The sequence below is a fragment of the Peromyscus maniculatus genome, chromosome 16 (assembly GCF_049852395.1).
Source record: "Peromyscus maniculatus bairdii isolate BWxNUB_F1_BW_parent chromosome 16, HU_Pman_BW_mat_3.1, whole genome shotgun sequence".
In the NCBI taxonomy this organism is placed as follows: Eukaryota; Metazoa; Chordata; class Mammalia; order Rodentia; family Cricetidae; genus Peromyscus; species Peromyscus maniculatus.
Window position 1 is genome coordinate 62,049,862 of NC_134867.1, and position 24,629 is coordinate 62,074,490.

Below are 24,629 nucleotides of genomic sequence, written 5' to 3' on the forward strand. Positions count from 1 at the left end.
CGACCGCGCCCGCCGCCGCCGCCGCCTCCTCAGCCACAGCGCGCAGCCGAGCCAGCGCCGCCGCTCGCATTCCCCCCCACACGCCCCTCAGCCGCGACCCCGGCCCCGCGCAGGCCGCCGCCGCCGCCGCTGCCAGCGCGCGTCCGTCCCGCTCAGCCGCGGCTCCGGCCCCGTCCCGCCCTCCCCGAGCGGCCAGGGGCGGCGGCGGCGGCGGCAGCGGGGTGGGGTGAGGGGGGGGGCGGCTGCCGAGGGTGGGGGGCGGGAGCTCTCGCCCAGCCCCGTAACGGCCGCCCTGCGCGGCCCCGCCCGCCGCCCGCCCCCGGCCCTGCCCGCGCCCCTCCCCCCCGCCGCCGCCGGCAGCGCCGCCTGAACTGAGGCGAACTCCGCCGCCAAGTGAGTGAGGAGGAGGAGAGCCGCGGAGGAAGAGGAGGAGCGCAGTCGGAGCGCGGCGGCGGCGGCGGCGGTAGCGGCGGCGGCAGCGGCAGCGGCGGCAACGCGGGCAGAGGGAGCGGAGCGGAGCAAAGCGGAGCGAGCGGGCGAGCGAGCGAGAGAGCGAGCGCCGCGGCGGCGGGCAGCACCGCAGACTCGCGAGCCTCGGCGCAGGGGCAGGGCGGCGGGCGCGACCGACCGACCGGCCGGCCGACGAGCGGCGGCGGCGGCGGCGGCTCTTTTCCCCCCTCACCACCACCCCCCCTCCCGCCCGCCCGGCCGCCCGGCCGCCCGCCCTTCCCCGGCTCCTCGCGGCGCAGCGGGTTCCCCCCCTCTGAGCGCCGCGCTCGGCCCGAGACCCGCCTCCGCCGCCGGCCTCGCGAGGGGGAAAAAGCCGCGCCGGGCGGCCCAAGAGCGGCGGCGGCGGCGGCCGCGGCGCGTCGGGGCCGGGGCGGCGAAAGTGCCTGCGGGGGGCGGGCGGGCGCGCGGAGCCGGCCGCCCCGGGGCTCGGCGGCGCGGGAGCCGGAGCGGGAGCCGGCGCGGAGCAGCGGCGGCAGCAGAAGCAGCGGCAGCAGCAGCAGCGGCAGCAGCGGGACGCCGCGTCCCGAGCGGCCGGCGGCCGGAGCTCGCCCCCGCCCCTCCCTCCTCTCCTCCGGCGGCGGCGGCGGCGGCGGCGGGCGGAGTGAGCTGCGGAGCCTGGAATATGGTCGGGGAAATGGAAACGAAGGAGAAGCCGAAGCCCACCCCAGATTACTTGATGCAGCTGATGAACGACAAGAAGCTCATGAGCAGCCTGCCCAACTTCTGCGGGATCTTCAACCACCTCGAGCGGCTGCTGGACGAAGGTGAGCCCTCGCGCGACCCCCCGGCGCGGCGGCCCCGGGATGGCGGGGCGGCGGGAAGGTCAGGCGGGCGGGCGCACAAAGGCAGGCAGGCCGGCCTGGAGGGCCGGAGGGCGCGGGCGGCTCGCGGCGGGGCCAGGGGCCGGGGCCGGGGCCGGGCCAGGCCCGAGGGCAGGCGGACCCGGGAGCGCGCGGGGCTGCGAGGCTGGCGGGGCTGGCGGGACGGCGGGGCCGCGGCCGGCTCCCGATTCCCGACGGCGCGGCCGAGGGCAGCCCCGGCCATCCCGGCCGCTGCGGCCGGGCCACGCGAGTTTCCCCCGAGCTCCGCCTCGCCTCGCCCCGCCTGCCCGCGGGGTTCCCGGCGGAGTGGCCCCGCAGTCCGGGAGCGGACTCTGGAGATGTTCGGACATGACGCGGGACACGGAAAAGTAGTGCTCGTGTGGCCGAAGGCGAGGGCTGGATGACAGAGCGGAGCACTTTTTGTCCTTTGTTTAGGGAAGCTAGAACTGTTCGGGAGTTTAACTTCACTTTTTTTTTTTTTTTTTTTTTTTTGGTCGTGGTGGTGGTGGTGGGGGGGGGGAGAGGAGGACGAAATACCGCGATGACAGACCTGAACGGAATCCGAGTTTGGGAGAACTGGGGCGGAGGGTTAGCTCCCGGCGTGGCCGCCTGCGTTTGTAGGGCGGGGAGCTGGAAGTTGGAAAGGACGAGAATAAAATAGAGCGAAAAGTTTGCAGGAGCCGAGTTGGGAGCGCTGTGGGGAGCAGAGAACGGCCAGGAGATGAGTGCTGCTGGTCAGCTCTGGAATTCCTTTAAGAACTTCTCCCAGCAGCGACCTGGAGTGTTAGTTTCCAGTAGCTGTGGCTTTGTGTGGCCTCCCGGGGCGGGGTGCGGGGGGGGGGGGGAGCTCGGAAAATAGGACCAACAAGTTCATTTTGAACATCCAGGAGCGGGGACTTTCTTTTCTGTTTTTTCAAGTCTGCGGGAGGACTGTCTAAAGGAAGCTAAAAACGGTGCTGCTGTGCAGACGAACAATGGATTTTAGGATCTTGAGAAGAATCTGGGAAATTTTCAAATCTAGCTGCAGAAAGCAAATCCTCTGCTTTTAAGCAGCTGGCATGTCAGGGAAGAACAAAAGACTGGATATCTCCGAGCTAAAGGATGGTTAAACAATCTTCCTAAGAGCTTCTGTTGGGTAGGAGCCATAGGACTTAAAACAGACAACACTCGGCCATTCCGCGTGAACGTAGACAGTAACATAACACATCGAAAGGGGCATTTTCCACTGTTGGGACCTCGTGTTTCTTAGTCTCAAATGCCCCGGAGAAAACTTGAGCTGCCCCTTTAAGGGGTTTTGCCTTTCCTATTTGTGTTGGCATTTGAAAGATTGTGGAGGCAGAAAACTTTCTGGAATGTCAAAAAAAAAAAAAAAGGGCTGGAACTCTTAAATTGAGTATTTCCAAATGTGAGCGCTAAGGGGCGCCAGTTATTTTTTTTAACCTTGGAAATGTTTGGAACAAAATATGTAGCTTGCTTAATAATTGACCTATATTGAATTCAGTAGAAACTTAAATTTTAGGTGACTTAATCTGTCGTTATTTATCCACAACTGTGATTACAGAGAAAACACCTAATACACTGTTATTTTTTTCACTTGGCTTATTGGTTGTTTTCGTGGTATTAGTATCCATTTTATGATGAAAATTATAATTTTTTTAAAAGTATAGTCTATGGGGAATCTCTTACACAACTAGACAGCATTTAAAATGAATTACAATGCATTTTTAAAATGCTGTGTATACTCCAGTGGAGATTATAAAAAGTTTGGATATGCGATAGGAGTTCCCTGGGTTAGTTGTGGAAGGCTGCTCATGTGCCCTTCAGACTGCCCAGAACGGACTACCTTAGTGTGAGGTTGGCAGAAGCAGCCACCTGGGGGAATTTCAGGTGTGTCACTGCTTCTGCACAGGCTTGTTTGAGTTTCTGATGTAGAAGAAAGCTTAGGATTACAGTAGTCAAAATAATATTTGCTTTTTTTCTCTTTTCATGTTTTCTCCACCTCACACCTCATTCTGTCTGTACTTGGGAATTTCTGCATCAGGCCAGTGTAAAGATGGGTGTTTACAATAGACAGTGGAGTGAGTAGGAAGTGTGATTGTTTTCATCAGACCAGCGCAGGAAAGAGGCCAGTCCTTAGGTGTTAGAAGCTTTTTCCTGTACTTGTTAGTCTTACTGTAAGTTTAACTTGACTTGAAAATACTGGTTTCTTCCATCCACCGTCCTAATCTTCTTGCTAGATGGCCTAATTGTGAAAATTGGCAACTTGTGCTCCCCCCTTTGTGGCCTCTCATTGTCCACAACAAATTAATCAGGACTTCTGTTTGTGGTCAGGGATTACACTCTCCTTTGTCTATAATGCTTAGCAGAAAAATTACTTTTAAATTCACATAAAACTGACTTTCACTTTAGGGATTAAACTGTTCAGTGCCATTAAGATACTCTACTCTTTGATAATTAGAAATTTTGAATGGGATTGTCTATCAATCTTATTTGTAAAATACTTTTCAAGCAGTATTAAAAGTGAGCTTTTAATATAGTTCCTGTTTGAGAATTTTCACTTGGCTAGTTAGTAGATTTGGGAATGAAGTGTTTCTATTTTTTCCTACTTGTTAAAACTTGAACGATAGAGAAAGACTCCATTGATGCTTGCCAGCATAAAGAGGCTGTAGTCCGTAAACTAGCTAGGTAGTCAGTCAGTCCTTGAGTTGTTGGCTGTTGATCCGCTCGTGAGCTGTGCCAGTCTTTCCCAGTGTCTTCAGCAGGGGGGTTTTTAAGTTTGAAATTGTATTTTAGGCTGGGTAAATTCTGAAATAAAAGCTATAACTTGAGTTAATACTTCTTAAGACTTAAAGGATCGTTTATTTAGAGGTTAGCCCAGGACTACAAATGAAACGTGGGTCTTAAACTGCTTTCTCTTCAGATTTTAACTAACCCTCCATACCATCCCTAAGAAAGAACAGTTACACACAAATTATTTTAAAGACTTTTCTTTGTCATGAAACTCTTTAAAGTAGTTGAATGCAAAGCATGTTTTTTTAAATAAACATTTTGCAATTTAGTGTTGAAAATGAACAATATATAACTCAGAAAAATATCAAGCAGAGGAAAAGAGAATACTTAGAAGTCATACTTAACCATCACGTTTCAAGTTTCAATTCATTAGGCAGGTTTATGAGAGAGAGCAGCTGCTTATGAAAGTGAAGTGTGTGGTTTGATGAACAGGGGCAGTTTGAATCTTTATGGGAGCTATCAGAAAGCCTAGAGTATAATTCAGGAAAAGTGAACAAACACACATATATATATATGTGTGTGTGTGTGTGTGTGTGTGTGTGTCTCCATTAATGGTTTGAAAATGTTTTTAGTCTTCTGATAGCCCTTTTTAAAAATAAAATTTCCCACTTTTAAAATGGGAGAATATTTTTAATTTAATATTTATTTTAATTGAATATTTTTAATTAAAATTGGCTTTGCTAGGTATTTTCCATCATGTTTATCTTTGAGGATGTAGTCATTGTTGCACATGTTATACCTTTCCTTGAAATTTAGTTTCTTTTTGGGAAAATTTGTTTGTTCATAAATGCTATGGCTTAAAACCTTGCATGCCTTAGATAAAAGGACTTAGGTTATGTACTTTGTTAAATTTTTAGTTTTTCTTTTGTCTAAAAAACAAATTATCGTTGACTGTAGTTATTATTTGTGACAAAGAGATTTTACTTAAGGTGGGGTAATTAATCTGTTTTTTTGGGAGCTGAAGCACACTGCTTTGTAATTGGAAAAGAAGAGCTGTAATCAGCTGGTATTTGCCACCGCTCTCTCCAGTATGCTCCTGGAGAGATCGCGGCTCTGGGGATACCGTGGAAAGGACCATTTGCATCTCGCACTAGGTCACTTTCTCTACATTCACACTGCACTTTGGAACCGTAACTGCTCTAGAGGAGGAGAGTGGTGTGGTCTGTAAGTGTTACCTGGTTTACATCTTTCATAGTGAAGGTTGTACTCTTAAACATACAGCACAGTTGAGTTTATACTAGAAACTATAAACTTGGATAATCACATCTCCCAGTGTATATGGATGGTATCATTGCCTTTTCTGAAATGAATATGAGAATATCAACTTAAAATTTTTGGTTTCAGTGAAAGTGAATGTGTGCGATGATAAGGACCTTCATAGCTGTGTCCCAGATCTGCATTCAACCTTTTAGGTGGCTTTTGAACATTGTATATCCCTGTTAATTGTGGTCCTGTCACTGTCCTGGAGCCAGTTTCATTAGTTTCCCATCAGATCAAACGGTTTCTACTATCCTAAGGGAAATAGAGTCCTGTGACAAAATAAGTATAACTGTTGCTGAGACTCTTACTGAAACAGGGTTAAGAAGCCCCCCTTTCCAGCTAGTTAGTATATCTGGGTATTCAGAGAATGGTAATTAGACCGTTTTATTATATGGGCAGCTTTTATAAACATAGTGGAACTGCACTTTGATTTGAGAAATTCAGTGTAGTGAATGCAGTTTGTTTGATGATGCAGTTGTAAGCAAAAATGACCCCTTTCTGTCTGAAATGGAATGTGCTGTGACGTTACTGGGTTTTGTTTGTCGATAGCTCAGGAGATAACTTTCTGCTCTTAGTATTGTCATCTGCTGTGGGAATAGCTAAGAACCTGTTTCAAGGCTGAGGGAGGATGGTGGGGAAATGGACCCATGTTAGGAGGTCATGATTAGAACTGTGTGCCAGTTTCTTTACATGGCTGACTTGACTATTTCATCTCCGTTCTTTATTTGACATTAGGGCAGTGCAATAGGGATTATAAGTGCAAGATTTTCACCCTCTGCACTGATGTCTTTTAGGAAATTATATTCCTTTATAAAATCTTACATTTTTTAAAAAATTTTGGGAAACTCATGTTGCTTATTTGCTGTCCAAGTAAGATTACTTATAATATTGTTTTCACTAAATATAAGCAAAATAAGCATAAGCACTAAACTTGTAAGTCAATGTAGTTTGTCATGTTGATATAGCTGTGTTAGGAAAAAGGTCTATAAACACCATTTGTGACCGCTGCTACTTTTTATGTAGTTATCACCATTGGAACTTAGGTCTGATTGGTTTCTGTGTGCCTTAGTAGAAGTGATTCGCTGCTTGGTCCAGGTCAGAGCCTGGTAACAGACACGCCGATGTTTTAATTTAAAAGTATGTCAACAACAACTTTTGATTTCTAGTTTCTCTTAATATGCCTTTTTTTTTTTTTTTGGTTTTTCAAGATAGGGCTTAATATGCTTTTAAATAAAATACAGAGGTGGAATTAAACACTAATACTTTAAACATGTAAAGAAATTTTGTAATAATTAGTGATAGCTTTGGAAGGTTAGAGAACAAAGGTTCATGCCTTTTTTCCCTTTAAAAATCCCCTCCACCCCTGTAATATCACTATTTGTAGGTGTTTAATGTTGATTTTACTTTATTACCATCAATAAGAATAGGAATTAGAAGTATAAAATTCCTTTGCTTAAGTAGGGTAAGTTTCTAGCTATTTCTTATCCCAAAACGTCAGTCTATAAATAGAAAAAATCTTGAATCAGTGCTTAGTGTTTGAAAGTTTTGGCATTTTTGGAATTATTTAGGTAATTTTTTTTTGCCATTTGCTCCTAAAATCAATATATAGACCTTGCATCATTACTGCCATTTTTAAAACAGAATTTGTCAAGTTCAGATTGTTTTGGATCCTCTTCTAAGGGAGTAGAGGGCCACAAAAACATGAAAAGACAGTTCAGTCCACAATCTGGTCCTGTGTTATGGTCATGATATAAGGAAAAGGCACGCTTGAGAGTGCTTGTGCAAGTCTGTGTGTGTCCATAAAGGGAGACAGCAAGTGCGTGCTAGTGAACGTGATGAAGCTGGTGAACTTTGTGGAAGGCAGGAAGCAGGTTTTGGAGGTAGTGACTAATTTGTTGGGCTCAGCATTGAACCAGGGAGTCAGGTTTTAAGCTATGTTCTGGCTTTAAAATCAAGTCATTGTAGAGTCAGTGGCACGATCACCTTAGTCAGTGGTAAGTTATTGTTGAGCTAATTTTGTGATTTGAAATGCATAGGCCAAAATCAAGCAAAAACATTTGTTACAGTCTTCAGAGTATACCAAGGAAAAAATAATAGGGATTTTTGGGGGGTGGAGAGATGGCTCAGCAGCTAAGAACTGGCTCTGCTCTTCTAGAGGACCTGGATTCAATTCCCAGCACTTACAAGATGGCTCATAACCATCTGTTAGCCCAGGTCCAGGGGGATCTGCGCCCCCTTCTAGCCTCTTTGAGCGCCAGGCACCCACATACACAGTGCACAGTCATAGGTGCAGGCAAAACACATAAAATAAGTAAAAATTAAAAAAAGTGGATTTTTAAAATTTGAAATGTTTCATAAACTTCCATATCCTATTGTTTACCCAGTTTCAAAATTGTCTCTTAAATAGTGTGGAAGGGAGTATAGGATTAACGGGTAGAAAGACATTTCTGGGATGTGTTTTAGTGGAGGGAAAATCAGTGTTGTATCAGTACTTCAGAACTGTTAGGACCTGAGATCAGAAGGCTGTATAGATCAGTCTGGAGAGGGTGGGGACTTGTCCTTGTCATAAGCCAGGCTGTAGCAGAGATGGCGCTGGACTCTTCAGTCTCTACGCTGGTTTGTTTTAGGATGTGCCCCTCCTGGAGGGGAGACTGAGAAGACAAGAGTTGCAGCAGATTTCCATACACTGAAAAACTATTAGTGCTTCCAGTTGTGAACAGAAAGAAAATGGGAATGTTTTTTTTGCCAATTCTGCCCTGTGTGTGTTGGACTTTAACAAATGCTGGTCAATTTTTGGAGCTAGAATATATAGTCTTTCTAAAATAGCTGAAAATAAGACTGTTGTTTGACAATTGGGATCCTGAAAGTGAGAAACTAAAGGTGTGTTTAGAGGATTTAAATATACTCAACATTTCTGTAACCAAAGGATATAACTTCAATTTTTAAAATATTATTATACAAATGAATTCAGTTTTCATTTACCACTGTTACTATTTTTATTACTGTTATTTTTGGTAACCACTCAAAGGAAGCAATATTTTTGATTAAAAAATTTAATATAGAGGTTTATTGCTAAGTGATTAAAGCTGGGAACATAAGTTTGCTTTAGTTTCAGATCTGGATGGGGCAATAGCCTGTTTGTTTATCTATTTATCTATCTATCTATCTATCTATCTATCTGTTTTTTTTTTATTTTAAATCGGGGAGGTAACTGGAGAATGATTCAACCTTCCTAATGCTGGACCCTTTAATACAGTTCCTCATGCTGTGGTGACACCTTCCCCCAGCTATAAAATTACTTTTGTTGCTACTTCATAACTGTGATTTTGCTACTATTATGAATCATAATGTAAAGTTTGATATGCAGGATATCTGATACATGACTTTTGTGAAAGAGTTGTTTGACCCCAAAGGGGTCTTGAGAGTTTGAGAACCACTTCTCTAAGGGAAGACGATTGTGAGCCGAAAAGTAGGTGGAGGACGAGTGGCTGTTCATTTTTAATTATATTAAAAAAAATAGAGACGAAATAGAAAGTTCAGTTGTTAGCCGTGTTACAGTAATTTTATTACTTACAGTTGTGGCTAAGAATTGAACCTAGAGCCTCATACATGTTAGGCAAATGCTGTATCATTTGTTTTATTCTTATAAATGGAATTAACTCCCTTTCCATACAGAATCCAAATATTCTGAGGTAGAAGGATATAATACACAGAAGACTGCTTATACAAGATTTTTCTGTCGGCATTTTTAGGTTCCTTTTGGTAGGAATCATTGGGTAGAGAAACATGAAAGGTGGAGGAAGGTGTTTTATCCACGTGCTTGTCTACTAGCTTTATGTACTGGAGAATCTCCTAACTAGTAGTTTAGTGGTCATGTAGAGCTGAAGTGTCAAGTAGAACTTCCTGAGTAGTGGCACCTGGCCTTGGTGGCTTGGTAGTCTTGAATGAAGTGAATGAGAATAGAATAGAATGTGTGTGTGTGTGTGTGTGTGTGTGTGTGTGTGTGTGTGTGTGTATAGCAACCCAGTTTTGGTTACTTAAGAGAGAATTGAACTTTTTCTAAGTGAAAGAATGAAGAAACTCTTGCTTTTGTTGTCTCTTTGGAATTAATTGGCTTGGCTTGGTGAGGTGTTTGTGAAAGTGATGTCATTCATGTGTTAAGTATATGTTACAAAGTATAGTGAAGATTTCCTGAGAACCTTACTATAGTTGTTATGTTCTACTTAATTATATTTTCAGTATTGATTAAAATACAGTAGAGATACATTGGTATCCCATTCTTAAATTTTGTATTTTTCAAAATTAATATTTTCAGTTAGTGATACCACATTAACAAAATAGATTAATGTGTAAACAGTCAATACTCAGATTTCTGTAGTTGCATCTATAATGTTCTTTATACCTACAATGTCCAAACCAAATAGTTGAATCTTGTTATAATTTAAAATCCTTTAAAATTTGGAAACATCTTGAAAAATGCCTCACTTTACCTTCTGTGTTGGGGGAATTGTTTGTTCCTTTATGCTTTGTATCTTTAGTAAGTTGGAATTAATTTGGTATTTGTTTTGTGTGTTTAAGACAGGGTCTTTGCTTTGTATATCAGACTAGCCTTGAACTCATGTAGTGCTGAATTTTTGTAGTGCCTCAAGTTTATGATGATACTCCTGCCTGAGGCAAAGATTAGTTGAGTGTCATGGCACTTGGTTTAGGGAGTTAAAGGATAAAGCAGATTGAAGTATAGCATCTTTGGAATATACCAGAGGTGTTGCTGTGTTCTTTAATTAAATTGTATCATATGAGTAGAGACAGTCAGTTTCACTATTAGTGAAACTCAGATTCTTACCTGGATTAGACTGCAGTATAAGAGTCCGGGTAATTCTTCTGTAAAAATTTTTTTTTTTTTTGAGAGAAAACATACATTGTATTTCAGATTTAATGTGATTATATCCAGTTGTATTCATTTCCCCACAAATGATAAAATGTCAGTCTTATTCACAGATGCAAAGATTTCATCATGTGTATCCACCACATTTTACATTTTCTTGACCCATCCCTCTGTTGATATATGTGCCATGGTTGGCCCCATAATTTAGGATTTGTCCATAGTGCTGCATGTGACACTAATGTGCAGATCTCTCTGCTCTGTGCTGCTTGGAATCCTTTGGTAAACACCCAGGAGAGCTACCACTGGGTCATATAGTAGGTCTGGTTTTAAAAACTAAGGTTATATTTCTGTTTTGATCAGAACGTAATTCAGCTTTATGTTTTATGAATCATTTATGCTGTGGTCTTAAAGGTTGCTAATCTGTCTGAATTCATTTCATTATAACTTCCACCATGATGCTTCTCTCATTTTAATATTCTTTGAACCGTTATCTTGGTATTTGAAAGGTTGAACTTTGAACAACAGGGTAGGTATTGCTATTTGAAATCAAATCCTATTGGGAAAGCTGTATAGATTTCTTACTGTTATTTAGTCATAGATTTGCTAGCTGCTCTGATGACCTTTTAAACTCAGCATTATAAGCACATGGATTTTCATAGATACGTTGTGGCTGTGGGTAATCAAATTGGCTCCCTTGTCTTTTAGAATGTTTCTTGCTTTTTGGGACACTGTATTCTTCAGCTACCTTGTGTATGTTTTCTGCTCCATATGTAAAACTAGCCATTTCACTAGGATTCTTTTCAGTTCTGAATGGTGTTACAGACTTGTATTAGGTGCTAACAGTATTTGTTATTGTTGGTGTGAGATCATTTTTTTTTTTGATGCAGCTAAGTAATATTTATTTAAATCAGTTGGTGTTTGCATTTTTTGATTTAGTTTTTATCACGGCCATCTTATCTTTTTTTTCCCCCGTACCAAAGTAATTTTTTAAAATTTTACTTAGTGTGTTTGGGTGTCTTGCCTGCATGTATATCTGTTTACAGCATATGTGCCTTATGCCCACAGAGGCCAGAAGAGGGTGTTGGACCCCCTAGAACTCGAGTTACACTTTTGAGTCACTGTATGGGTGCTTGGAATCGGGTTTGGGTCCCCTGGTAGAGCAGCCGGTACTCTTAACCACTAAGCCATCTCTCTGGCCCCCAAAATAATACTCTTGATAGTGACATAACTGCTTACTTGATTCTTTTTACAGTAGAAAGGAGATATTCTCAAAATCAAAAAAATCAGCAAGCTGCTAAATAAATTTAAATTTTCTTGTTTTATACATTACAAATTTTATGTGTAACTAGTGATTCATATATCTGGTTTGTTTTGCCGTATTTTACATGTAGTGTTTTTTCTTTTTTTTTTATTCTTTACTAAATCTTGCTATTGACCTTTTGATATCCTCATTTGCTGTATAAGCTCTTTTATTGTATCATTTTTAGTAGCTTTTAAGTCAAATCCAGCAGAGATGAAGACAAATATCTTTTAAATGAGACGTGATGCGTGCATACGTTTGTGCGCCTGTGATGTGGAAGTATGATCCACACCATATTTTAAAAGGAAAAAGTTTTCTCTTTAGACCAGTGCTTTGTATCTTATCATGAAGGGTAGGAACAGAATAGAAAATACCAGGAAAAGAGTTTTGTGCCAGTGAAGTTATTTATACTTTGAAAGTTGTATGAGGTAGACAGACCTTGGTAGAAATGCAGCTTTGAAGCTGTATTTCTCTGTACTACAACCTTTCTGTCGTTAAGAATCTTTAACAGTAAGGAACTTATGTTCCAGCAGATGGGGATGTCAGTACACACAAGCGCATTTAGTGACTAAAATGTGTTGGGAAGTGACTTGTCAGAAAAGAACCTTTTATCTTTTACGTTGTATAGGAAAGTTGCTCAGGAATAGGATGAGTTGCAGTTAATTGTGCTACTGATGTAGAATGTTCCTAAGTTGTATCTTTAAAGATTTAGTCTTTCAGAGACTATATGTTGACTATTTAATGTAACTAACACTTTTTTTTCTTTCCTTGCAATGTTTTCTGTTTTTATATTATTGAAAGGTTGGGGTGGGATAGTAAGTTACGTACTAAGCACAGCATTTGGGCATAATCCATATAGTTCTGGATCTTGGATCAAGTGATTGTTGTTCATAGCATACTCTTATGTTTTATATGAGGAAAAAGTTCTTTTCAGGACCATAGTTTATTACAGCAGTAAAAAAATTATCAGCAGTTAAACCATAATCTTATCATAGTTTATTACGGCAGTAAAAAATTATCAGCAGTTAAACCATAATCTTAATGCTAGAGTTTATAGCATTACAGGATTTTCTTGTCAGTTTTTTTTTTATTCTTAAGTACATATTATATATTTTGTTTTAAAATGTGTCTTACAGTTGTCGAAAAAATGCTGTTACTGATTGGAAAATGTGTGCCTTTTTAATAGTTGATACATTTACTTACATTTTTCTGGTTTATTGTATTAGTTTTTTCCAGTTGTAAAATACCACTATTTCTCAGTCACTAGAAATTAAACTCAGCATAAGGAAAGAATGTATCTTTTCTTCCTTTGTTTTTATGTGGAGACCCAGGGAGGAAGAAACTGACAGGAACCTTGGTACAACTATACCACCTTAAATTTTAGTTGTGGATTTCTTTTTTCTGTCCTGCTTATAGTAGAGATAATTGAATGCAGACGTTTTCAGGTTTGGTAGGAGTAGGGCTGTACTTGTCTTCAGAGAGCAGAAAGTAGATGAGAATGCTCAGTTTGCACGGCTTGTGTTGTGGCACAGATGTTAGACCCAGCACTGGGGAGGGAGGCAGAGGTGGGAAGATCTCTGAATTCAAGGCCAGCCTGGTCTACATGGTGAGTTCCAGGACAGCCCTAGGACTAAGTAGAGAAACCCTGCCTCAACAACAAAGACAAAGAATGATAAGTTTGATGTGCATATTTTGAATACTGTTTCTTAGCCTGTAAACTTTTGAGGAGCTTGAATTCTTTCCTCCACAGGAAAGATCAAATACTCCTTATGAAAATTTTTAGATATACCAATTAAAATGAAAAACCACATATAATTAATAGGCACTGAATTTTGGTGAATTTCCTTCTATGTTTTATTAATGGGTGTGATAGACTTGAGTTCACACTGAAATACTATCCCTATGTGTTGTTTCTTTAAAATAAGAGAAAAACAAAAAACAAAAACAAAAACAAAAACCCGCAATGGACATTTCCCCCTGTGTGTCTTTTAGCTTCCATTTTTTCTCCTTTTTTTTTTTTTTAAGTATGTAATGTAAATGATTTACGAAGTCCATTACTAAGTCTCAGAAAGCCTTTAGTTACTAAATATTGTGACTGGGCCAATGAATACCAAACTCAGAGTTTGCATTGTGTTTAATGTGGAATCAATGTTATTGGTGTATTAAATAGAAAGTGATTATTGTGATGTAGTGTTTTGAATTGCGGAGTATCCCATTTCACATGCTAATTTTTAGTGACAACATACTGCAACTTTATTAAAGGTATGTGTGGGATATTATGAAGGGCATACTAGAGCTTCACAATTATTCCATAGTTACTGAGTAGTTAAGATAACTAAAACAGACTAAAGCCTGATGCTTGAAAGATTACTTTAGTCTAGGAGTTCACCAGTGGTTCTGAAAAGAGATGGACTTGCTGTTCTCAGAGGATTTACAGGATTTAAGTGGAGAAGCTGTATGGGGATATGCATTAGACCTAGGAACGGTGTTCTTGTAAAGGACATTTTGAGTATAAATAGTTTAAATAGAATAAATAGTTCACTCTGAACTATTTCTTAATTATTAAACTTTAAATACCTGTAGTTTATACTCTGACTGGAGATAACACAAGAGCTATTTAAAGCTTTTCCTCTTCATGGCTCTTAGTTGTTTTTCCCTTTGATCTCTTCCATAGTTCTGCTTTTAGTCTAGGCTTTCTTTAGTTTTATGAGCATTCCTTTATAGTGCAATACCTTAATGTGACAGGTTGCTGTATTCACTACTGCTGTTTCTTCCTTTCAGATTTTCCTTTTTTTCTTGATTTTGACTCCTTTTGGATACCGGGTTATCTTTCTTTTGAGGGAATGAAGGAGACAGGGTCTCAGGACTGACCCTGAAGTCACTGTGTAGACTAAAGGACCTGGTAGAGTGGTGGTGACCTACTACCATGTTAAGGCTTTGGGTTTAATCTGCTCTGCAAGTAAATAATTAAGTTAGCTTTTTTTCCCCCACAGAAATACTACAATTCTGAAATTTTGGAATTGGAATTTTGCAGCTCATCCACAGCTTGATTTTATATACATATGTACTTCATTAATGAAAGTGTGAAGATACTTTATGATCTAGACCAGCGGTCCTCAGTTAGGTTACTTTCTAATGCTGTGACCCTTTGATACAGTTATGTTGTGGTGACCCTCAACCATGAAATTATTTTTATTGTTACTTCATAAATAATTTTACTACTGTGATGAATTGTAATGTAAATATCTGATGTATTGGATATCTGATATATTGGATATCTGATATGTGACCCCTGTGAAAGGGTTGTTGAACCCTCAGGTTGAGAACCACTGGTCTAGACAGTGCTGGTTTCAGGAATGGTAATTTGGCTCTTCTGCACAATATATCTAAGTAATATTGTTAGCAAGTAAGAGTTCTGTTAATTAAGCCTGATCACTAAGGGGAATTTTGTTGTAACTGTTAATTTCTGCAATATGGCTGCCTACCTTCAGATGTGAAGTCTCAAATATTTTAAATTTTGTTACTTAACATATCTCCCAAGTATTTTTGTTGTTTTTTTAAAACATTTTTTTCAAATAAGAACAAAATTAAGCATCCAGTGCACACAGAGTTATACTATCATTAAAACCAAAGACAAGATGCTCTTGTTCATGGTGATAGTCTCTTTTGCAGTTTCTAGCTGGCTACTATTTAGTACCGTTTGTGTTGATGTTCTATATTATCTGTACTTTGTAGGCTAAGGTGAAGTTTCCCTAAATTTTGAGAGATGATTACTTGAGAGAGACTCTAAAAGCTTATTATGTTGCTTTGTTTTTTTTTCTTCTCTTGACTTAAAAATACAGAAAAGGGAAGTGAGGGCTGAGATCTGTTTCAGTGGTAGAACACTGTCTACATTGCTTTACATATTCAAGGCCCTGAGTTCAGTCCAGTACTGGGTCGGATGAGTAAATAGAAAGTGAATGTATTGGGTAGGAGAATAATAGTAATTAAGGAAGATCAAAAGTAAGATATGAGTTTGAAAAACCCTGGTTTAGTTTCTAGGTTATAGGAAAATAGTATTTTACATGATGATAAGGAGGAGTATGATGGTATTTTATTTTTCACATTTTCTTTTCATCTATATGAATTTTAATTTTCCAGGTATGAGTTAACTGAATGCCATAGGCCATATAATTGTAACAAGCTATTTTGTCACATGATAGCTAAAGGTTCGTCTCAAGTTAATCAACTTTGAATATATTGAATTATAAGTTACTTTGTAGCTCTGTAAAGATGGCTTGAAGCCAGAGGAGGGGAAAAGAGTAAGAAGGTATTGGAGAGAGTGGTAGTAATAAAAAAGAGGATCTTCACTGTGTCCTGAGGCTTTCTTTATTTTCTCCCCCATTTGGTTTTTTTTTTTTTTTTTTAAATACATCTTACTGTAGCTCAGGCTGGCCTTGAACTCCTTCTCGAGGGCTTTGATTACAGCTGTTTTTTCATCCTATCTCCCTACACATTTGTGATTTTGTAAATTGAGTCTCTTTGATTGTCCCCATTAGCAATATTTGTATCCTGACTATAAATAATAGACAATTCTAAATGTTAATCAAAAGAAATGCTTTGTTAAAAGTAAAATGCAGGCTGGAGAGATAGCTCAGTGGTTAAGAGCACTGGCTGCTCTTCCAAAGGACCTGGGTTCAATTCTCAGCATCCACATGGCAGCTCACAACTGTCTGTAACTCCTGTTCCAGGGGATCTGACATCCTCACACAGACATTAAAACATCTGTGATACAACTAGTTTTTGAAAATATATTTCATTTAAAAATGCTGGTTGTGATTAATAATACTAATTTAATGTTTGTGGCTTATACGGTTACCAGAAAGTTAATGTTGACTTTTGTTACAGTTTAATTTTTAAAGTCTTTCCCCTTAAGCATCTTATTGGATGCTAGGAATAGAGAGATGAGTGAGATACAACTAACTGTCTGGAGAAGATTTCACAGAACATGCCCACCTTTAAGGAAATACCTTATTTTCTTGCAGGAACATGACAATTTCTTTGAGGGACATATGTTTTATAATCTGATAATTCCTCTTTCTAAAGCTTAAGTGTGAGATTGAATTCTTTTCTTGTCTCTACATTCTAAAATGAAAATACCAAGTATGCTTATGAGATTTGAATTTTTAGCTTACTAGCCAAGTTTGTTAACTGCTGTTGCATAGCTAATCTTTAAAAAAATTAAACTTCACAAGTAAGATTGTTTTTCTAAATATATTAACTAGTTTAACTGTAACTATTTGAGAAGTGTTTCTTTTCTGACTCCCCTCCCCCAAGCACATCTTGAAAAGAAACTGTCAGGCAGGAGCTTTATGTGTTATGTACACGTTTGCTTTTGACTCTTGGCCATGTGCCCAGATGGTACAAGGTAAACTCGGAACGAAACCATAAACTTGTACACAATGGAATAAGAAGATAAGCGCTTATTTTCTAGCACCCAAGAATGGTGTCTTTTTATTGGACTTTGGAAATATTCTAGATATTGACTTCATCTTTGTAGTTGTTTACAGATTTCAAGTTTGGGAGCTGGAAGTATTATATCTCAGTAGTAGAACATCCACCTGTTAGTAGACTAGTTGTGGTTTTAATCTCTATCATGACAAAGTAAGAAAAGTAAGTTAAACAATTAAAATTGAAACATTGAGAATTGAATGTTTAGTTACATTTTACCAAAAAGCCTTAAAGCTTGGTATTTCCATAGAATTTAGTTTCTGTAGGTTTCACAGTTGTTACAGATGTTCTTTGTGTGATAGGCTACTGCAGCGGGTTGGAGAAGTTAATGTTTGAGTGGATGTGGTGGTTTCCTTAGAATGGTCTTGCTGTTAGCAGTGAAAAATGTTTTCCTTACAGTTCTTGTGCAGCAGGCCATGGAGTAAAGCACATTTTTATAATAAAGGTGATGAATTTAATCACAAACTGGCAGCCAAATGGAAACTGCAGGCCTTGATACTGGGAGAAAATTGCCTATAAAGCAACTCTTGAGAGAAGAGGCTTGAAATTTATCCACCCATTTCGACATTGAGGAGAACATAGGAATCAGAGGATATTTTGTTTGGCCTGCTTAGTTCAGATAAATGACACTTGAGTTTTCTACTTAAAAGCTAGAGACAGTTTACAGTTCCTTATAAGCTTAGGTGTTAGTAATACATTTTTGCTTTTTAGTAACTATTTCAAACATAGTTATTACCTTTTCAGTACATGATGTTCCTAATGAATTAAAATCCTTTTACTACTATGGACTGTATTTCATGTTTCTTCTGTGTATGTGAGGAATTGTACTACATATATGAGGAACTACACTTTGAAGAGGCAGAAATTTTTTTTGTGTGTTTTTGAGAATTTTGTACATTGTATTTTGATAATACTCATTTCCCTCCTCCATCTCTTCCCAGATCATTTAATATCCATTCAGCTTTGTGTCGTAATTTTTAAAAACCTATCACATTCTATAGGTGTCGATACTGCTTGTGTTGTACCTAATTGTGCTATCAAATTTGAGCAGAATGGCGGAATCTAAGCTCATTTTCTTTTATTTACTCTAAGTGATTAATGCTTGTCATTTCTGAGGGGTAACCCAACCCTTGATACAATATACAGTATTTGGAGTGTTTTAACTCTTGAGTCTTGGTACATTGTAGCATGCATTTTGAAGTACCTTCCCCAGATACCCGTGATTATACATAGCCATTAGTAGATGGCCATTTCAGATTCAGAGAATTATTTGTGAAAGTGAAAACTGAAAACCATCCAAGGATAGTAAATGTTCTAAATGTGAAAGTGCTAATGCAAAATCTGAAAAGTGGTTACAATAACATTATTAAGCTGGGTGTAGTGGTACCCAGCACTCAGGAGGCAGAGGCAAGGTATGGATCTCTGAGTTCCAGGCTAGCCTGACTTATGTGTGAGTTCCAGGACAGCCAGGGCTACATAATGAGACTTTGTCTCCATAAAAACAAAACCAAAAAAGAAAACAAAAACAAACAAAACAAACCACCACCACCACCACCACCAACAACAACAAAAAACAAATGGGGAGGAATGATTTCAAATTAAAATATTAAAAGTGTAGGATTTTAAAGGGAAATAAAGATTATTTTGATAAGGTTATTATAGACTTTCTTCTTTTGAATATATACCCCTGATCTAATTGATCTTACTTTCTGGGCAATACAGTATAATAAGTATGAAGAGTGTAGTTGTGGTAAATTTGTTCTCAAGTATAGTGTTATTTCAGTTTTTAAAGCAGACATTGGAACTTAATATTTGATGATTAAAAAACAGGGTAGAAGGAAGAAAAGGGCCCTACAGATGTCCTGTAGTTCAGAGACAATTTATTGATGTTATAGATTAACTATAATGATACGAAAATCAAGAAATAGTGTTTCTTTTAAAAACACTAAAATACGAACCAGTAATTGCATCTTTTTACTGAAAGTAGTTTCATTTAATTATTTTTGAGTGCTAATAAGTCTTTGGAAGAGTGATTATATTACATCCATATGAAAGGAGACCTTAGCTTGTAATATTGAACATAACCCATCTTACCATCACTGAAATTTGCACTGAGGGCAGTGTAAAAGAAGTCAATGCTGGCAGGCAGTGGTGGCGCACATCTTTAAATCTCAGCACTTGGGAGGCAGACGCAGGTGGATCTCTTGAGTTCCAGGCCAGCCAGGGCTACACAGAGAAACCTTGTCTTGAAAAGCAAAACAGAAACAAGTTACTTTAAAAAAAAAAGTCAGTGCTGTCATTCATTTATTGGTGACACATCAATTGCTTGGTCATCTGTTTTGTTTGACTTTAGTATACTGTGGCAACTTTAAAACTTAGAGCCAAGATTAATATTCCAGTTATATGAACCTCTTATGCCTGATCAGACATTTGATGTATGATAAGCTTTATTTTATTTATATTTATTATTGTTATTATTATTATTATTATTTTCAAGACAGGGTTTCCTCTGTGTAACCCTGGCTGTCCTGGAACTCACGTAGACTAAGGCTGGCCTTGAACTCAGACATCCACCTGCCTCTGCCTCCTGAGTGCTGCAACTAAAAGGTGTGTGCCACCACACCAGAAGCTTTTTCCTCTTTCTTTCTTTTTCTTTCTTTCTTTCTTTTTCTTTCTTTCTTTCTTTCTTTCTTTCTTTCTTTCTTTCTTTCTTTCTTTCTTTCTTTCTTTCTTTCTTTCTTTCTTTCTTTCTTTCTTTCTTTCTTTCTTTCTTTCTTTCTTTCCTTCCTTCCTTCCTTCCTTCCTTCCTTCCTTCCTTCCTTCCTTCCTTCCTTCCTTCCTTCCTTCCTTCCTTCCTTCCTTCCTTCCTTCTGTCTCTGTCTCTGTCTCTGTCTCTGTCTCTCTCTGCTGTCTCTCTCTGTCTCTCTCTTTCTTTTTTTTGAGACAGGGTTTCTCTGTATAGCTTTGGAGCCTGTCCTGGATCTCACTTTGTAGACCAGGCTGGACTCAAACTCACAAAGATTCGCCTGGCTCTGCCTCCCGAGTGCTGGGATTAAAGGCGTGCGCCACCACCGCCCGGCTCAGCAGCTTTATTTTTACTTGTAGCAGAACTTAAAATTTCATGGTTTGACATCTGAGATGAAGATGAAATCAGGTATATATAGGCATATAATCTGCATGTGCTTGTATATACTTGAAGACTGGAAATAGTGTATGTGTACTTAAGTTTTAAATAGTTACTATTTTGTGTAGTAGGCTGTAAATGTAGTATAAATTATCAGAATAGAACTGGTTGAGTATAAGAATCACTTGTTTGTAAGCTCATACTAAATTCAGTTCCTGTTGACCCTGGTTGACAGGTTTACTCCTTTCTTCCTTTCTCTAGTTCGTTTTTCAAGGCAGGGTTTCAGGGTTTCTCTGTATAGCCCTGATTGTCATAGAACTTGCACCATAAGTCCTTTTTTCTTTCTTTCTTTCTTTCTTTCTTTCTTTCTTTCTTTCTTTCTTTCTTTCTTTCTTTCTTTCTTTCTTTCTTTCTTTCTTTCTTTCTTTCTTTCTTTCTTTCTTTCTTTCTGTCTCTCTCTCTCTCTCTCTCTCTCTCTCTCTCTCTCTCTCTCCCTCCCTCCCTCCCTCCCTCCCTCCCTCCCTCCCTCCCTCTCTCTCTCTCTCTTTCTTTTTGGTTTTTCGAGACAGGGTTTCTCTGTGTAGCTTTGCGCCTTTCCTGGAACGCACTTGGTAGCCCAGGCTGGCGTCGAACTCACAGAGATCTGCCTGCCTCTGCCTCCCGAGTGCTGGGATTAAAGGCGTGTGCCACCACCGCCCGGCTCTTTTTTTTTTTTTTTTTTTTTAAGAAAAGATTTTCTTATGTTATGCCAAATCAAGATCAGAGCACAGTTATTATTGTGGTAAATGCTCCTACACTGTTTCAGATTCTTGATGTCAGAATTAAAACATCTCAAGTATTTAAGATCTTGGGTTGTTGGGAAAGGGTTTGGGAATCATGTGTTTTGAACAGTCATTCAGATTGCTCACAATCACAAGCTCTCTGGTATGCTGTGAAGGAAGACAGTGCTTGTAGTACTGTAGTTTCATGTTGACATTATCAGATGGTTTTCTTTGTTTTAGGTGACCATTTTCATTATGATTTTATACAAATGCACCTTGTAAGCTTCAATATATATTAAAAACTGAAATGTTACCCTCAGTTCTCCTTTACCCATGTTACTCATTTGAAGCCAAAATAGGTTTAGACTTAAGAAAACTAGTTAATCTAAAGAAAGATTAGCAAAAAAACTTTGACCCTTTAAAAGAATATAGTGTGAGAAAAGTGCTAAAGAGGCCATTTGTCCTGAATATGTGTGTGTGTGTGTGTGTGTGTGTGTGTGTGTGTATGTGCATATGCACATATGTATGTGTATATATATATTTTGTGTGTATGTATATATATGTATGTATGTATATATATACACACACACACACATATTTGGCTGAATGTGTGTGAGGTTAGTATTTCAGTAGTTTATAAGATATGATAGTTGAGAATGTAGGTAAATGTGTTACTATGTCTTTACATTATACCTTCATTTTCCTGTTTATGACTCATTTACAAATAGTATGTACTAGATGCTTTGTCCAAGTATTCTTTATGCCTAGAGCTTTTGCGCAACAATAATCTACTATAGCAGTGGATATAGGTTCAACAGCATTAATCTAAACATTTAAAAATTTTCAAAGCCAAAACTTTTTAAGGGTTGATGTGATGTTGTAAGTGGAAAATTCCTCATCTGTTCACCATAAAAATTGGAACACATTAAAAATATTGTGTAAAATATGTGTATAAGATGTACATGAGACATAAATGAATTTCTTATTTAGACTTTGGTCTCATTCTCAAGGCAGTCTAATCATGGATGTGAAAACATTGGAAAATCTGAATATACCTAAAATCGGAAACACTTTTCAGATAATTACTCAGTGGATATTCAACCTGTGCTGTAAACTACCCATCAAAATGTAACATGGAGCCTATGGGAAACACTTTATATTCAGACTACTGCATTGACTAATACTATTGCTTTGGAAAAACATACATAGACATGTGTTTGTGTATTTATCTCTTTATCATATACATATATGCTCTTAACCTTCACAGCATTTTTTTTGGAGGGGGGGGAGTTGGGAATAGCTTTATTTTATAGATGCACATTTAAAAAAATGTTCCTCACTATTGGTTGTAGATGTATCCAACAGTCTTATTAAATAAGAAACACAGAAACAATGTAAAAGAGAAAGCCGAGAGGTCAGAGCTCAGAGCTCAGAGCTAAAATCTCACCCTTCCTCCTGCGGTGTCCCAGCTTCCCGAAAGAGAGCTATATCCTGTCTGTTCGTCTTTTTATAGTATTTTGTTCTGCCTTCTCATTGGTTGTAAACCCAAACACGTGACTGCCTCGTCACTGTCTGAATGTACAGCGCCCTAGGTCTTAAAGGCATATGTCTCCAATGCTGGCTGTATCCCTAAACACACAGAGATCTATGGGATTAAAGGCGTGTGCCACCACCGCCACACTCTTGCTATGGCTCTAATAGCTCTGACCCCCGGGCAACTTTATTTATTAACATACAATCAAAATCACGTTTCAGTACAATTAGAATACCACCACAATTGGTTGTATTTTAATCATTTTGTCACCTGTTTTGTAAAAGTTGTAAGCCAGCATGGTGGTGTACACCTTTAATCCCTGCTCCTTGAACTCCAGAGGAAGAGGTGGGTGGGTTTCTATGAGTTAGAGGATGGTCTGGTTCACATAGTGAGTTCCAGGCCAGCCAAGGCTATAACGAGACTTTTCCTTAAGAAAAAAAAATATGTTTTTTTAAAGTAGTATTTTACTTAATTTATGAACTGATAGTTTATTTAGTTCTGAACAGAGTTGGAGAGTCATTTTTTTTCTTATCTTTCCTTGTCCTTCCTAATGTGCACAAGACATTAAATTGTCTTTAGTCACTACCTCTCTAAGGATATTTTGAATGTAAATAGCTTGATTTAACAATGTCATTCTGTAAAAAAGTACTTTTCTTTTTACTTAAAAACTGGTCAGAGGCAGAGGTGCATGAACTGTTGAATGCTGTGGGGTTTCTACATTGAGAGTCAGTCAGACCTGTGCCATTCCTCTTCTCGAGAAAAAAAACAGCACAATATACTTAGAAGATGCATATTAGGCTTCTTTCAACACTATTTACTCCATTAATAATGATTTTCTTTTTAAAAACTATGTGTTTTGTGCGTATGAATGTTTTTCCTTTGTGTATGTCTATGTACCATTGCATGCTCTGCTCATGGAGGCCAGCAATGGCATCTAGTCTCTTGGAATTGAAATTACAGTTGTGAGTTGACATGCTGGCAATTGAACCACTGTCCTCTGGAACAGCAGCCAGTGCTTTTAATTGCTGAGCCATCTCAATTATTGATTTTTCTTAAACTGTGTTTACTTTATGTTTTGATGTTTGGTGCACCTCTTACTGTGGCTGCCAGCATCTGAGAGTTGACCGATTCTGCCACCTCTTATCACTTGCTTGGAAATAAATATACTGGGGATTGCTAGGGTACTTTGAATCATTCTCATGCCTGTGAAATTACTCAACTAAAGATGGTAGAGGGGCTTGGTAGTAAATTACTATGTGGTAAAGATTAGTCATCTCCAGTAACTGGACTGAACTAGTTCTTCAATTTCTGTGTGACAGTACTAATAAAGTACTGTTTGGAATAATTAAACATCCCTTTTATGTTTTTGTTTCTTGTCAGTAATTTAGCCAAGGTAGGCCTTTGGCAAAGACAGCTCTTTGTTGGTAGAAGTTGAGTTTGTTCTGAATATTTTCAAGAAAACATCAAGAAACAGATGCCTAATTTGTATGATAACCTACCTGTCTAAATCTTAGTGTGGCTGTTGGTAAAATACACAACTGTTCATTAACCTCTTTGACAGGTCTCTGAATAAAATAGAAAATGCCTTGAGCATGAAATACAGAACCACTTGGCCCTCAAAATGATAGCTATTATTTAAAAGAACAGTTGCTACAAAAATGGCATTAGTAATCAGAAAACTTACAAATACACTAGAGGTATTTATAATTATGCCTTTTATTTTATGTCTTTTTCATTAACTGTTTCATTAACTTGATTTTTTGTCATCAGAGTGATTAGAAATTCAGTTCTTTCTGCTCTTACTTTCATCTCTTTGTAATCAGTAACATGAGAATTTTTGTGTTTATATAGTTGAGTATTTTTTTTTTTTTTTTTTTTTTTTTTTTTTTTTTTAGTGTAGCGATCAAATGAGGCTATAGAGCTGTGACGGCTTCTGTCTCTTTTTAGCAATGGCTTTCTCTAGTGTTCAGGCCCTGAGATACATCCCAGAACACCCAGCGTCATGCATTATTTCTATTACCATTACCCTCCAACCTATTTAACATGGAAGCCAATTCTCACTCCTGGAAAACTCTAAAGTTCCTGGTTCCATAGAAAGTATTCAGTCAATAATAACAGAACATGTTTTATTCTTAGGCATTATATAAATATTTG

The 24,629-nt window shown here is 39.2% G+C and overlaps 1 protein-coding gene across 7 annotated transcripts in view; it reads left to right on the forward strand.

Moving 5' to 3' along the window:
• Positions 1 to 1,132: 1,132 nt before the first annotated feature.
• The window catches only part of Qki (QKI, KH domain containing RNA binding), a 142,658-nt gene continuing 119,161 nt past the window's right edge, over positions 1,133 to 24,629 (forward strand). For all 7 annotated transcript variants that reach the window (XR_013045152.1, XM_076552884.1, XM_076552885.1 and 4 more), the window contains exon 1: positions 1,133 to 1,274. Coding sequence is in view for 6 of the 7 variants with exons in the window: in XM_076552884.1 (XP_076408999.1) it covers positions 1,133 to 1,274 (142 nt within the window). In the remaining variant the exon portion in view is untranslated. The remainder of the gene's footprint in view (positions 1,275 to 24,629) is intronic.